Source organism: Oncorhynchus clarkii, chromosome 9 (assembly GCF_045791955.1).
Source record: "Oncorhynchus clarkii lewisi isolate Uvic-CL-2024 chromosome 9, UVic_Ocla_1.0, whole genome shotgun sequence".
Lineage (NCBI taxonomy): Eukaryota > Metazoa > Chordata > Actinopteri > Salmoniformes > Salmonidae > Oncorhynchus > Oncorhynchus clarkii.
The window spans coordinates 37,192,117-37,208,158 of record NC_092155.1 but is presented as its reverse complement, the minus strand read 5'-3'; the positions used below and the strand labels follow the sequence as shown (position 1 = coordinate 37,208,158).

Sequence of the window (16,042 nt, the reverse complement as noted above, 5' to 3'; positions counted from 1 at the left end):
AGAGACAGTTGTGGGGTGTCAGGAAGAGGGCGAGAAGGACAGTAGAAAAAGGAGGTAGAGCATGAGGGATGGTATTAGAGAGAGAGGCCATCATTAAAAAGAGAGAGGGGTAGTTAGCCAAAGAAAGATAGAGCTAGTCATGGGGAGAGAGAGAGATGGCTAGATAGAGACAAATACGGAACAGATCAGGGAAGAGTCGAACAGAGAGAGAACAAGATATCTGGAGAAAGGGAAAGAGATGGATACAGAGAGACACTGAAGAAAATAGATCTCAGGACAGAGGGAGAGAGAAGAAGTCACGGAGAGACAAAAATAGTGTGACATAACAAATGTGATAGAGAGAGATGATTGAGCTCAATCAATAAATCAAATAAAATGTTATTTGTCACATGCACCAAAAACCGTGAAATACTTACTTACAAGCCCTTAACCAATAATGCAGTTGAAGAAATAGAGTTAAGATAATATATACAAAATAAACTAAAGTATAAAATAAAAAGTAACACAATAAAATAACAATAAAGAGGCTACAGCGCATTTGGAAAGTATTCAGACATCTGGAATTTGAGATGTTTCTACAACTTGATTGGAGTCCACCTGTGGTAAATTCAATTGATTGGACATGATTTGAAAAGGTACACACACACCTGTCTATATAAGGTCACACAGTTGACAGTGCATGTCAAAGCAAAAACCAAGCCACGAGGTTCAAGGAATTGTTCATAGAGCTCTGAAACAGGATTGTGTTGAGGCACAGATCTGAGGAAGGGTACTAAAAAATGTCTGCAGCATTGAAGGTCCCCAAGAACACAGTGGCCTCCATCATTCTTTGGAACCACCAAGAATGTTCCTAGAGCTGACCGCCTGGCCATACTGAGCAATCGGGGGAGAAGGGCCTTGGTCTGGGACGTGACCAAGAACCCGATGGTCAGTCTGACAAAGTTCCAGAGGTCCTCTGTGGAGATGGGAGAACCTTCCAGAAGGACAGCACTCCACCAATCAGTAAAAGGCCCATGACAGCCCGTTTCGAGTTTGCCAAAAATCCCTGAAAGACTCTGACTAACAAGATTCTCTGGTCTGATGAAACCAAGATTGAACTCTTTGGCCTGAATTCCAAGCATCACATTTGGAGGAAACCTGGCACCATCCCTACAGTGATGCATGGTGCTGGCAGTATCATGCTGTGGGATTTATTTATTTATCCGTTATTTTACCAGGTAAGTTGACTGAGAACACGTTCTCATTTGTAGCAACAACCTGGGGAATAGGAGGGGGATGAATGAGCCAATTGTAAACTGGGGATTATTAGGTGAGGTCCAGATTGGGAATTTAGCCAGGACACCGGGGTTAACACCCCTACGATAAGTGCCATAGGATCTTTAATGACCTCAGAGAGTCAGGACACCCGTTTAACGTCACATCCGAAAGACAGCACCCTACACAGGGCAGTGTCCAATCACTGGGATATTTTTTTTAGACCAGAGGAAAGAGTGCCTCCTAATGGCCCTCCAACTCCACTTCCAGCAGAATCTGGTCTCCCATTCAGAGACTGATCAGGAACAACCCTGCTTAGCTTCAGAAGCAAGCCAGCAGTGGTATGCAGGGTGGTATGCTGCAGGGATATTCTTCAGTGGCAGGGGGACTAGTCAGGATTGAGGGAAAGATTAACAGAACATTTTAGAATAAGGCTGTAACGTCAAAAAAGTCAATGGGTCTGAAAACTTTCCAAATGCACTGTATATTGGGGCGGCAGGGTAGCCTAGTGGTTAGAGCGTTGGACTAGTTGCAAGTTCAAATCTCCGAGCTGACAAATCTGTCGTTCTACCCCTGAACAGGCTGTTAACACACTGTTCCTAGGCCGTCATTGAAATTAAGAATTTGTTCTTAACTGACTTGCCTAGTAAAATAAAAACATATACAGGGCGTACTGGTACTGAGTCAATGTGCGGGTGTACAGGTTAGTCGAGATAATTTGTACATGTAGGTAGGGGTAAAGTGACTTTTCCGTTTGTGTTTCCAGTGTATAAGCCTGGAGCTGTGTGAGTAGTAAGTACAGAGGTGACCCTCTCAGGGCCCAACAGTAGTGAAGGGAAATTTGTCTCTCTGACAACTGATCGTCTCTCGTTCACATGTGGATTTGTGTATGAGACTTGTAAAAGTGTGCTTAAACAATGTACATCTTTTGATTGCTCGGCATACAAATAAGATCTCTTTGAAACAAGATCTAGATTGCGAATGACATTTGGCGGAATGCATTTCTTGCCGTGAGGGTGACAATATCGTTTGTAGCACCCGAAACAATTTGTCCTCAAGTTCAAGTTTGTTGAGCAGAGGCTATATATGTTTTTGTTCTACAAAGCTGTGTCCATAACACTCAATAATCAATTAATTGTATACATTCTTGCACCATGGGATCAATTATTAGTTGTAAACATGTATTTACGGCCACATGTGCAGCCAGCAGGTCAAACGAACAACTCAAATGAACAAATCACTCAGAAAAACAAATCATGACTCTCGAGTCAGTACAAAGAGTAGTTCAAAAAGAATGAATCGTTTGATAACTGCACATCATTATCCAAAAGGCGTGGCGGCGTGGCGGCGTGGCGGCGTGGCACTGCTAAGTGACTCCTAATCAGGTGGTAATGCTACCTGAGGACCCTAATTAAGGCCCTAATTAATGGGACTTGCAAAAGCAAACGTCCCACTTTAAATCTACATCACACTTCTTATTATTATTTCGAAACGCTACTCCTCTTCCACCGTTTAAGCTAGAAACTCTGTGCAGACCGGTCTGGATTAAGTTGCTTGTATACAACTTTTTGATATAATTTCCCCCCCCCCAACCCACACACACAACTTTTATGTCTTTCACAGCACTTTAGACAACAATATTCGTTTTTTGTGGTTCAGCTTTAATTTTGCAGATAGATTTTTAGCTTCCATCAATGTAATTGTCTGCATCATTTCCAATCCCCCATATATTTTGGGGGTAAATATATCTATCTATCTTCCTACATTTGAAGTCGCAAGTTTACATACACTTAGGTTGGAGTAATTAAAACTCGTTTTACAACCACTCCACAAATTTCTTGTTAACAAACTATAGTTTTGGGAAGTCAGTTAGGACATCTACTTTGTGCATGACACAAGTAATTTTTACAAACAATTGTTTACAGACAGATTATTTCACTTATAACTCACTGTATCACAATTCCAGTGGGTCAGAAGTTTAAATTCCAGAAAATGATGTCATGGCTTTAGAAGCTTCTTATAGGCTAACAGACATCATTTGAGTTAATTGGAGGTGTACCTGTGGATGTATTTCAAGGCATACCTTCAAACTCAGTGCCTTTTTGCTTGACATCATGGGAAAATCAAAAGAAATCAGCCAAGACCTCTGAAAAAACCTCCTTAAGTCTGGTTCATCCTTGGGAGCAATTTCCAAATGCCTGAAGGTACCACGTTCATCTGTACAAACAATAGTACGCAAGTATAAACACAATGGGACCACGCAGCCATCATACCGCACAAGAAGGAGACGCGTTCTGTCTCCTAGAGTTGAACGTGCTTTGGTGCGAAAAGTGCAAATCAATCCCAGAACAACAGCAAAAGACCTTGTGAAGATGCTGGAGGAAACAGGTACAAAAGTATCTTTATCCACAGTAAAACGAGTCCTATATCAACATAACCTGAAAGGCCGCTCAGCAAGGAAGAAGCCACTGCTCCAAAACTGCCATAAAAAAAGTCAGACTACAGTTTGCATCTGCACATGGGGACAAAGATTGTACATTTGTAGAAATGTCCTCTGGTCTGATGAAAAAAAGATAAAAGTGTTTGGCCATAATGACCATTGTTATGTTTGGAGGAAAAAGGGGGAGGCTTGCAAGCCAAAGAAAACCATTCCAACCGTGAAGCAATGGGGTGGTAGCATGATGTTGTGGGGGTACTTTGCTGCAGGAGGGACTGGTGCACTTCACAAAACAGATTGCATCATGAGGCAGGAAAATTATATGGATATATTGAAGCAATATCTCAAAACATCACATCAAAGTTAAAGCTTGGTCGCAAATGGGTCAACATGCACACTGTTTTTAGAATATACCTTTATTATTCCCCACAAACCCTACCACCCCTCCCCCAATTTGAGTAAACTAATAATCAATAACACTTAGGCTTCTACCTTCAGTTTATACATACTATACATATTTTACAGACACAATCTATTTTAAAATAATTATATTTTGTTTGTTGTTAGTCCTGGCCTTTCTCTATTTCTGATGTCCATCCAGTTGATTTCTATTTGTAACTGTGCTATTTCACAAAAGTTCTGATCCTATACACATTTTTCAGTCCCAGTTTGTTTTACATTTGTTATCTTGTTGTTATTAGTCTCACCCTTCAGCTCCATTCAACCACTCCCATCTATTGCTTAACACTATCCATTTTGGATTTTTATTTGCCATATATTTTTCAACTGTGCTGTGATGATTCACAAAAGTACTGAACCTTTCTATTCTCATAGTTTCTACAGATTGTAAATTAAAGATAAACAAGAATTTTGTATAATAATTTTGAATCCGGTGTCGTTTTGTGTGTCAATTCATAAACCATGTGCCATAGAATCGGTACATCTCTTCCCAACTATTTTCCAATTTAGATGGCACCTCTGTCAATTTTTTGGTCCTTAAAATGAAACTGGTATATATTTTTATTTATCACAAATTTCTTTAACCATTTTTGGTCTTTAATGCAGGGATGACAGACAAGTTCTACATGCATTATGAAATTTAAGGCTTATGGCTTAAATCTTTATTTTCAGTAGAAAATGATGAAATGACTGTGAACCGGAATGTGATGGAATCTGAAAATATACTTGGGTATACAACACTTAAAAAATATATATATATTTACGTAAGTAAGTTAAGGGAAATGTATTCTGTAAAGCTTTCAGGGCTACCTCAGGTCAAAACAGGATTAAACTCGGATTTACTCAACTGGGAGAGCTTTGGGACATCAAACATAATTTAAATGGAAGTGGCATTGAGTATATCCTTATCAGTGCTGCAAACGTGCCTCTCTTTCTGCTCTGGCTGGCAGAGTGCCCATTCTAACAATGATGGAGAGAGGATAGAGGGGAGGGGAGAGACAAAGTGGATGGAAGGGAGAAAGAGAAAAAGAGGGAAACACGGAGGGTGATATAAAGAGAGAGAAAGTTTAAGGGGAAGAAAAAGGAGGAGAACAGGAGAGAGAGAGAGTGAGTGAAAAGAATATGGTCCAGAGCTGTGACTCACCGTGGAGCAGCACATGAAGACGATGACGAAGGAGCCAAAGACCCCTCCTATGCCCACCATCCAGGTCATCCGCAGGAACAGGATCACACCAAAGATATTCTGGATGCAGGGCAGGTACACCCCCATCAGAGTGCCCAGCGATGGTGCCTGGAGAACAAACACAAATCAGTACTGATTAATAATGAAAATGTTTAACTGTGGAATGGCAGTACAAACTTGATAAAAGTACAGTAATGTACCCCACACCATAAGTGGAACAAAACAAATTCCTCTAGTGACCGGCTCCGGCATCTGAGTTGAGTGGAGGAGTTGAGTGGGGGACATCTCCTCCCTCATTAACCTATTTGAATGGCAGCAGAAATAAAACACTTTCTCCTCCTTTTCCTCATTATTTTGGGCTGGCGATACGTTTGTGGCTCTCCATGATTGAAGGCTTTTTTTGCTTGTGAGGCATAAAGCTGAAATTCAGGCAACAGAGATTCCTCGGTGTCTCACTACATGGATTTAAAATAATCCAGATGTATGATATCATATTAGTGGACACTTACTTTCACTCTTCTATTCACGCAGGTGGAGGTGGCTCTAGGATACTGGCTGAGGTTGCACAAATCCTCTATCTCTGTCAGCTCATTTAGCTAATGACTAGCAATTGTCCTGTTACTAGGGAGAAGGACCATCTAATTATTTTCTTAATGTGGGCCTGTCTGTCTAGATATGTATAGAGGAGAAAATGTAGTTCTCAAACTCTTCAATTGATCAGACATGGCTTTCAGCTATTGAGTTATATGGGATTGGATCTCCCATAGGACTTCACTTCACCATTCTTCTCTGAAGATTCTCTCAAGCTCTGCCAGGTTGTCTTGGCTGTGTGCTCAGGGCCGTTGTCCTGTTGGAAGGTGAACCTTTGCCCCAGTCTGAGGTCCTGAGCGCTCTGGAGCAGGTTTTCATCAAGGATCTCTCTGTACTTTGCTCCGTTCATCTTTCCCGTGATCCTGACTAGTCACCCAGTCCCTTCTGCTGAAAAACATCCCTACAGCATGATGCTGCCACCAACATGTTTCCCCGTAGGGATGATGCCAGGTTTCCTCCAGACGTGATGCTTGGCATTCAGGCCCAAAGAGTTCAATCTTATTTTCATCAGACCAGAGAATCTTGTTTCTTAAGGTCTGAGAGTCCTTTGGGTGCCATTTGGAAAACTCCATGCGGGCTGTCATGTGCATTTTACTGAGGAGTGGCAGTCCGCATGAGAGCCAGTTTCATCATAGCGCTTGATGGTTTTAGCGACTGCAATTGAAGAAACTTTCTTGAAAATTTCCGTATTGACTTACCTTCATGTCTTAAAGTAATGACGGACTGTTGTTTCTCTTTGCTTATTTGAGCTGTTCTTGCCATAATATGGACTTGGTCTTTTACCAAATATGGCTTTCTTCTGTATACCACCCCTACATGGTCACAACACAACTGATTGGCTCATACATATTAAGAAGGAAATAAATTACGCAAATTAACTTTTGACAAGGCACACCTGTTAATTGGAATGCATTCCAGGAGACTACCTCATGAAGCTGGTTGAGAGAATGCCAAGAGTGTACAAGGTGTCATCCGTGCCAGAGGTGTCTACTTTAAAGAATCTCAAATATAAAATAAAACATAATATAACACTTATTGGTTACTACATGATTCCATATGTGTTATTTCATAATACCACATCCTAATAATATTCTCTCGTGATACCAGCCTCTTGTGGCCTCTTGGCTGGAAGGAGCTGTCAAATTAGGATGTAGATAACAAGAAAAGGAGTGGATGTGAATGATACAGTAACCGGACTCAGACCAGTGTAACAAGACAGGCCTAGAGAGTAGCTTCATGTATCAGGATTATGCTCCACTGCACATAACAGGGCTATATTACCAAACTGATGTGTAACATCAGGGAAGAAAAAGGGCAGCACACACAGCCATCAATCACATCCTGTCCAGGCCTAAACATGGCTGACAGCGTCATCAGTAATCCTCCTTTCTGTTCTTAATCAGCTTAATCCTCCACCTTATCAGGTGGACAATGGTGACCTGGAAGGACCATACTCTGCCGCATCAGATCAATTCAAACTCCAGCTAATGTTTATGTTTAGGGACCACACTTTAGTTTAGATTAGATGAAGTACCTTGACAGCAGGTTTTTTTTTGGACGGAGCCGCCCCCTCCTCGTTCTCGGCCTCCTCGTGCTCTTTGCTGCCCTGAGGCAGGTTAGAGTAGTTGGCCAGACTGCTGAGTATGGACGACACCATGGGACTGTTGTCCATCTCCTCCTGCAGTACACAGGGACAGGTGGACAGACATCATATCAGCCCTCTAAGGTGTATTGACAACTGAGAAACCACTACTTATTTCAAAGAATTCAAACCACCTGGTGCCTGAGCAAGCAAGGTGTCGTATAAACTGTAGGTGGTCGTTTCAAACGAAGGGAACAAAGTAACGACAGTATTTAATTATTGTGTAATTATAGGGAAGCAAGTTAGGGAGCCCTGTGTTACAGACCTCAAACAGGGCCATATTCTTGCCATTGTACTGCTGGCTCTTCTCCACGTCGCTGGCACTGCTGCTGTTGATGAAGGGACTGCTCTCCTTGGGGTTCCCATCACCTGCAACAAACAGACAGCACAACAACAGTTAACAGAGAAACACACATTATACAAAATATAATCATTAAAGGAGAGATGTTGATTAAAATGGGGGCGAGGGGTTTTAGATGTTTTCTTTCTATGAATATAAATGTTTGCAAAACACAGACATTAGCCACACTGAAAATGTACTTTCTCATTTACTTTTAAATGAGAGACCCAGTTTGTTTTAACGGGAGGAGAGAAATTATTGGATTTCGCTGAGTATGAATGTGTTGTTGTCACGTTCTGACCTTTATTTCCTTTGTTTTGTCATTATTTAGTATGGCCAGGGCGTGAGTTGGGGTGGGCAGTCTATGTTTGTTTTTCTATGATTTTAGGATTTCTATGTTTCGGCCTAGTATGGTTCTCAATCAGAGGCAGGTGTCATTAGTTGTCTTTGATTGAGAATCATACTTAGGTAGCCTGGGTTTCACTGTTTGTTTGTGGGTGTTTGTTTCCATGTCTGTGTTTTCACCACACGGTACTGTTTTAGTTTTCGTTCGTTTCACGTTTATTGTTTTTTCAATCAGTTGTGTTCATGTTGAGTATTTCTTATTAAAAGAACCATGGACACTTACCACGCCACATATTGGTCCTCCGATCCTTTTTGCCTCTCCTCTTCAGAGGAAGAGGAGGAAAACCGTTACAGTTGTTTGTAAATAAATGATTCATTGTTCAGTATTTAATTACGTTAGCACTCATAGTTGCTAGAGCCAGGAAACGCTCTGTTTAGATGGACCGATACAGGCTTTGTGTGGGGAGGGTCCGTGCTGGCAATGACAAATGGAACCAGATATTCCAAATTGTGTGTGTTCATTATCTTGGAAAATATGTATCATATCACACAGAAAACCTCCTAGAAATGGTTGGTGTGGTTTTGATATTAGGAGGTGTTATTTCACTTTCGGGGAACACAGAGGGGCAGTAGACACACATACATGCAGGCAAGCAGGAACGCTGACGCTCGCACACATACACACACACCTTAGACAACACACCTAACAGAGTAGTTAACAGTCTCTTGGCTCTGTGTTCATCCTCTGTGGGTCCTACAATCAGCAGCCCCTATCACTTTCTGACAAACAGAGAGGCCCAGTCATCCAATCAATACTTTTTTGGATTGTCTGCCCTGTCCCCTCTCCAGCCTGGCCAGGCGCTCTGACTGTGCCCCCTGCATTGCCCTGTCTGCTGCCTGCCACAGACTCTGTGCGCAGGGCTTATTAACAGTGTGTATGGAGGGCGGTAGGGAGCGGTGGCCGACATGGGCACCGGCTGCATCTCTTCCCCGCCACTCCACGCCAGTCCCAGAGGAGAACCTTCTCAGACGGCAGGAGAGGAATACTAAAGAGCCACTGCAGTGCATTAGCGCCAGGCAGCCAGGTAGCACAGAACAACCAACCAACCACACCAACAAAAACTAAAACACGCAGCACATCACTGCACAGTCAACCCAGCACATCACTGCACAGTAAAAGTGAGTCTACACACTCTTAGAAAAAAACAGTTCCATAAGGATTCTTCGGCTGTCCCCTTTTTCATTACAGGTAGAACTCTTTTGGGTTCTATGTAGAACCCTCTGTGGGAAGGGTTTTACATGGATCTTAAAAAGGTTATATCTGGAACCAGATCAAACTCTTGGAAGACTTGGAAATCTCTAACAAAGCATTTGCAGCACACTATGATCTTCTTGCATGGTAGAACCCCTATAGTGTATGGATCTGGATAGCACCATGCTACTAGAGTTATAACATGTCATCTTAATATGCTGTATACAAACCTGAACATCATCCTGATCTCATTCCTGAGATGCCCATTAGGGAGCAGATGGAGTGGCTCATATCATTAACAATAGCCCGGCTCTTTTAATCAACAGGCATGGCCTCGCAATGTGCACAGCAGTTTATTCTGCTTTATACTTTTCTATGTCCCTATTCAAGTGCATGTGCTCCAACATTGAATTAGTCCTTATCTGCATGCTTTATAGAAATGGGCCATGAAATGGGCTAACTTTCCTCACAAGGTCTCAAAGTGCTTTTAAGATGTATTTCATCTTTCTGCATGCTCTGTTTGGAATTCAAGTTGTTCACTGAACATATTCTTACTGTAGTAATTGATTATTCATTATAATTATTGTAAACTAAATAGATTGTTATCGAGTTGAGAAATCGAGAACAATAGAGGATGTTGTAAGGGAGCGTCTGTATGCCTGTGCCATCTGTGAGTGTGTTTTGTGTGTGTGTGTGGATCGATTTGACCTCCGTTAGATTTACATACAGCTCTCTTCGCCCTTTACCTGCCATATTGATCGTGACAGGTAAGGACGTCCACACACTTTAGTTGTGAACTGATTCTCCCGCTCAGCTATCCTGCACCATCTTAACTGCTTTGGTCCCGCATGCCTCACTCTCTACCTCCACAGTGATACCAGTTGGAGGGAGATAGGTAGAACATTGAGAGGGACAAAGTGAAAATACAGATCTAAGCCTAGATTCAATCATGTCACGCGTTAACCAGTGGTAGCTGGACCCGCAATAGCTGGTGTTTTGCGTTAAGAGCTGTCAAATCAGTGGCTGCTCGTGTGGTCATTGTCACGAAGCCACACGCACCCCATTTGCATTAGAAGAAGTTCAGAACGAGAAAGTGTAGACTATACAGAAGTAATGGCACTGACATTTAAAATCTTTCAACAAAATAGTAGTGATTAATATCAGCCTAATCGAGGTGTAGATTACAACACACATTCCAGTGTTCCAACTTGTAACAAGGCTGCATGGGATTACTACTAATCCAACTCGGCACATCCAATGGCAATGTCCGCAATAGGTATAATGCCAGGAGCCGCTTGCTGATTTGACAGCTCCAACGCCGTTACACCTGTGACACGCCTAAATAAAAACAATGAAACTTCTATGCAGTTGTCGGTTATTGCAGATTAAGGCAGAACTGATTGAATTTCTGGACATGTGGAGAAGGGGGTCATTTAGTGAGGGTAGGTGGTGGTGTGTGTGTGTGTCAGCGTGTGCGTGTGTGTATGTGTGTGTCTGTGTGTGGGTGCTTGTGTGACTATGCTCTATATACATTCTCTTTAATTAAGACCACAGTGTGTGCGCTCATGATAAAGGTCGCCCCATACAGCGTGTCCACTGAGTCCTTGGTGCCACAGAAAATGTTGCTTAATGCCTCAGGATAAGGCTCCATGTTATTTAGACCACTCTCCTTTCCTCTGCCTCTACAGGTCCCTCACTGTAAAAAGATAAAAAGTGGATTCAACGTACAATGTAACTCTTTATGACAATACTTTACATATATCCTAAGGCCTTTCTTTGAGGGCCTAGTTACACCCTAACGCAGTGATCTGAAATTCCTGGTTTTCAGGCCACGACAAGCCTGCAAGTCACATTATGCTGGCTTGCAAAGGGCAGTGTAAATCCTATTGGAATCAAGCCAGAGTGAGGATATCCAACAACTGGAACTTTTAATCATCCGCAACCTACATTGAGAATAACTGCCAGAGTAAGGAAGATTGATTATTGAGAGTACTTAAATCCTATAAACTTGAATAGCCATTTCAGTCACGTTTGTGTTTTTACTCAATAAGCTTGTTCAAATTCAGCTCATTTCGATCAGAGTTTGTTGATTCAACGTACCATTGTAAGGCAACAAGCTACAATATGATTTTGAGTTAGCTCAACATTTGTGCAAATAGCTAAACCAACATACAGTGTTGCCTTCCAAAGGCAAACATGAATTTGTAATTCGTCACAACACGTTTTTATACATTCAGCCTACTGTGTGCAAAGTTTGTTTAGCTCAATTTGTTGTCTTTCTGAAGTCCACCCAACTCACAGAATAACTATGATTAAGTCATTGGTTAAGTTGGCATTTTTACAGTGCTACGATGTACTGCCTAGAAGGTCAGCATCCCGGAGTCACCTCTTCACTGTTGACGTTGAGACTGGTGTTTTGCGGGTACTATTTAATTAAGCTGCCAGTTGAGGACTTGTGAGGCATCTGTTTCTCAAACTAGACACTATGCACTTGTCTTCTTGCTCAGTTGTGCACCTGGGCCTCCCACTCCTCTTTCTATTCTGGTTAGAGACAGTTTGCGCTGTTCTGTGAAGGGAGTAGTAGACAGCGTTGTACGAGAACTTCTGTTTCTTGGCAATTTCTCACATGGAATAGCCTTAATTTCTCAGAACAAGAATAGACTGATAAGTTTCAGAAGAAAGGTCTTTGCTTCTAGTCATTTTGAGCCTGTAATTGGACGCATAAATGCTTATGCTCCAGATACTCAACTAGTCTAAAGAAGGACAGTTTTATTGCTTCTTTAATCAGAACAACACTTTTCAGCTGTGCTAACATAACTGCAAAAGGTTTTTCTAATGATCAATTAGCTTTTTAAAATGATAAACTTGGATTAGCTAACACAACGTGCCATTGGAACACAGGAGTGATGGTTGCTGATAATGGGCCTCTGTACGCCTATGTAGATATTCCATTTCCAGCTACAATGGTAATTTAAAACATTAACAATGTCTACGTTGTATTTCTGATCAATTTTATGTTATTTTAAAAAAATGTGCATTTCTTTCAAAAACAAGGACATTTCTTAGCGACACCAAACTTTTGAACTACAGTGTATGTGTGGCTGTTGGTCCTCAAGTAGCTCGCTGACACTATCCGATCCTCTCTCTCAAGCAGATCAATGACGTTCAAGGCATTAACTATGCACACACAAACTGACTGAAATAACATAAACAGGAAATCCATGACATTCATCATCAGCTTGAGCCATAGGTCTGATGGCGTAGCAGTGAAGACGTGTTTGTTTGTTTGTTTGTTCCTCTCGTGTACTTTTGTATTTTTCGTATTTTTTGTATATATATTTTAATTTATTTTCAATCTCTTTTCGATTTTTAATTTGATTATACATTCCAGAAAACCTGCCTCACCCAATGTGATACGGAATCGCTATTATTTTCAATTTTAGAACACATTCAAGAACCTCCAGAATTTAACCAGCTAATTAGCTACAAGCTATTTAGTCATTGTTAGCCACTGCTAGCGGCTTTTACCTTCTGCACAGATACCAGCCCTGTTCTTAGCCTGGATAATACTCACTAGTCTACCAGTATCGGACTGTCTCTCCACAACAACGCCGGATTCCTGCCGTAATCCCTGGACCACTACTTCTGATCTTCACAGCTAGCTCACAGCCTGCAGCTAGCTAGCTCACAGCTAGCTTGGACTCACCGTGGCATCCAGTACCAAAGCTATCCCTGAGGCCCACCTCCCAGCCTACTCAGCTGTTCACCCGAACCCCACTCATACACGGCTAGAGCCCAATACTCCACCGGATCCTCCCGGTAAACTCTGGACCTTGACACCAGATCACCGCTGCTAACGTTTGGCTATAGTGGCAAACTAACTCCCGGTTAGCAAACTAAATTCTACAATACCTCTTTTGCCATCTGGCTTGGATTCTCTGTCGACACAGCGCCCCGCCGCATCACCAGAACTGGTCTGCCGATGAATACTCCATCCGCTGTGCCTTCAACCGGCCTACGTCGGAGCAGACGGACTGCTGCTGGACTGTCCATTAATCACGGTACTCCATTCTGTTTATTTATTTTTTATCTGGCGGCCCCAGCCGCGAACTCAGACTCTGTGTGTAGTTAATCCAACCCTCTCTGCCTAGTCATCACCATTTTACCTGCTGTTGTTGTGTTAGCTGATTAGCTGTTGTTGTCTCACCTGTTGTTTTAGCTAGCTCTCCCAATCAACACCTGCGATTACTTTATGCCTCGCTGTATGTCTCTCTCAAATGTCAATATGCCTTGTATACTGTGATTCAGATTAGTTATCATTGTTTTAGTTTACAATGGAACCCCTAGTTCCACTCTTCATACCTCTGATACTTCCTTTGTCCCACCTCCAACACATGCGGTGACCTCACCCATTACAACCAGCATGTCCAGAGACACAACTACTCTTATCATCACCCAGTGCCTGGGCTTACCTCCTCTGTACCCGCACCCCACCATACCCCTGTCTGCGCATTATGACCTGAATATACTCTACCACGCCCAGAAATCTGCTCTTTGTCCCCATCGCTCTAGGCAACCAGTTTTGATAGCCTTTAGCCGCACCCTCATTCTACTCCTCCTCTGTTCTGCGGGTGATGTGGAGGTAAACCTGCCCTGCTTGTCCCAAGGCACCCTCATTTGTTGACTTCTGTGATCGAAAAAGCCTTGGTTTCATGCATGTCAACATCAGAAGCCTCCTCCCTAAGTTTATTTTACTCACTGCTTCAGCACACTCTGCCAACCCTGATATCCTTGCTGTGTCTGAATCCTGGCTTAGGAAGGCAACCAAAAATTCTGAGATTTCCATACCCAGCTATAACATTTTCCATCAAGATAGAACTGCCAAAGGGGGAGGAGTTTCAGTTTCCTGCAGAGATAGCCTGCAAAGTAATGTCATACTTTCCAGGTCCATACCCAAACAGTTCGAACTTCTAATTTAAAAAAATAATCTCTCCAGAAATAAGTCTCTCACTGTTGCCGCCTGCTACCGACCCCCCTCAGCTCCCAGCTGTGCCCTGGACACCATTTGTGAATTGATCGCTCCCCATCTAGCTTCAGAGTTTGTTCTGTTAGGTGACCTAAACTGGGATATGCTTAACACCCCGGCAGTCCTACAATCTAAGCTAGATGCCCTCAATCTCACACAAATCATCAAGGAAACCACCAGGTACAACCCTAAATCTGTAAACAAGGGCACCCTCATAGACGTTATCCTGACCAACTGGCCCTCCAAATACACCTCTGCTGTCTTCAATCAGGATCTCAGCGATCACTGCCTCATTGCCTGTATCCGCTACGGGTCCGCAGTCAAACGACCACCCCTAATCACTGTCAAACGCTCCCTAAAACACTTCTGCGAGCAGGCCTTTCTAATCGACCTAGCCCGGGTATCCTGGAAGGATATTGACCTCATCCCGTCAGTTGAGGATGCCTGGCCATTCTTTAAAAGTAACTTCCTCACCATTTTAGATAAGCATGCTCCGTTCAAAAAATGCAGAACTAAGAACAGATATAGCCCTTGGTTCACTCCAGACCTGACTGCCCTCGACCAGCACAAAAACATCCTGTGGCGGACTGCAAAAGCATCGAATAGTCCCCGCAATATACAACTGTTCAGGGAAGTAAGGAACCAATACACGCAGTCAGTCAGGAAAGCAAAGGCCAGCTTTTTCAAGCAGAATTTTGCATCCTGTAGCTCCAACTCCAAAAAGTTCTGGGACACTGTAAAGTCCATGGAGAACAAGAGCACCTCCTCCTAGCTGCCCACTGCACTGAGGCTAGGTAACATGATCACCTCCAATAAATCCATGATAATCGAAAACTTCAACAAGCATTTCTCAACAGCTGATCATGCCTTCCTCCGGGCTACTCCAACCTCGGCCAACAGCTCCGCCCCCCCCCCCCCCCCCCCCCCGCAGCTACTCGCCCAAGCCTCCCCAGCTTCTCCTTTACCCAAATCCAGATAGCAGATGTTCTGAAAGAGCTGCAAAACCTGGACCCGTACAAATCAGCTGGGCTTGACAATCTAGACCCTCTATTTCTGAAACTATCCGCCACCATTGTCGCAACCCCTATTACCAGCCTGTTCAACCTCTCTTTCATATCGTCTGAGATCCCCAAGGATTGGAAAGCTGCCACGGTCATCCCCCTCTTCAAAGGGGGAGACACCCTGGACCCAAACTGTTACAGACCTATATCCATCCTGCCCTGCCTATCTAAGGTCATCGAAAGCCAAGTCAACAAACAGATCACTGACAATCTCGAATCCCACCGTATCTTCTCCGCTGTGCAATCTGGTTTCCGAGCCGATCACGGGTGCACCTCAGCCAAGCTCAAGGTACTAAACGATATCATAACCACCATCGATAAAAGACAGTACTGTGCAGCCATCTTCATCGACCTGGCCAAGGCTTGCGACTCTGTCAATAACCATATTCTTATCGGCAGACTCAGTAGCCTCGGTTTTTCTAATGACTGCCTTGCCTGGTTCACCAACTACT

General features: G+C 43.0%; 1 protein-coding gene across 2 annotated transcripts in view; it reads right to left on the bottom strand.

Annotated features, from left to right (window-relative positions):
- The window catches only part of LOC139416242 (solute carrier family 12 member 5-like), a 94,258-nt gene that overhangs the window by 33,285 nt on the left and 44,931 nt on the right, over positions 1–16,042 (bottom strand). For both annotated transcript variants that reach the window (XM_071164672.1, XM_071164673.1), the window contains exons 2-4: positions 7,832–7,935; positions 7,459–7,602; positions 5,295–5,441 (exon numbers count right to left, since the gene is read on the bottom strand). In XM_071164672.1, the coding sequence (XP_071020773.1) occupies positions 5,295–5,441; positions 7,459–7,602; positions 7,832–7,935 (395 nt within the window). The remainder of the gene's footprint in view (positions 1–5,294; positions 5,442–7,458; positions 7,603–7,831; positions 7,936–16,042) is intronic.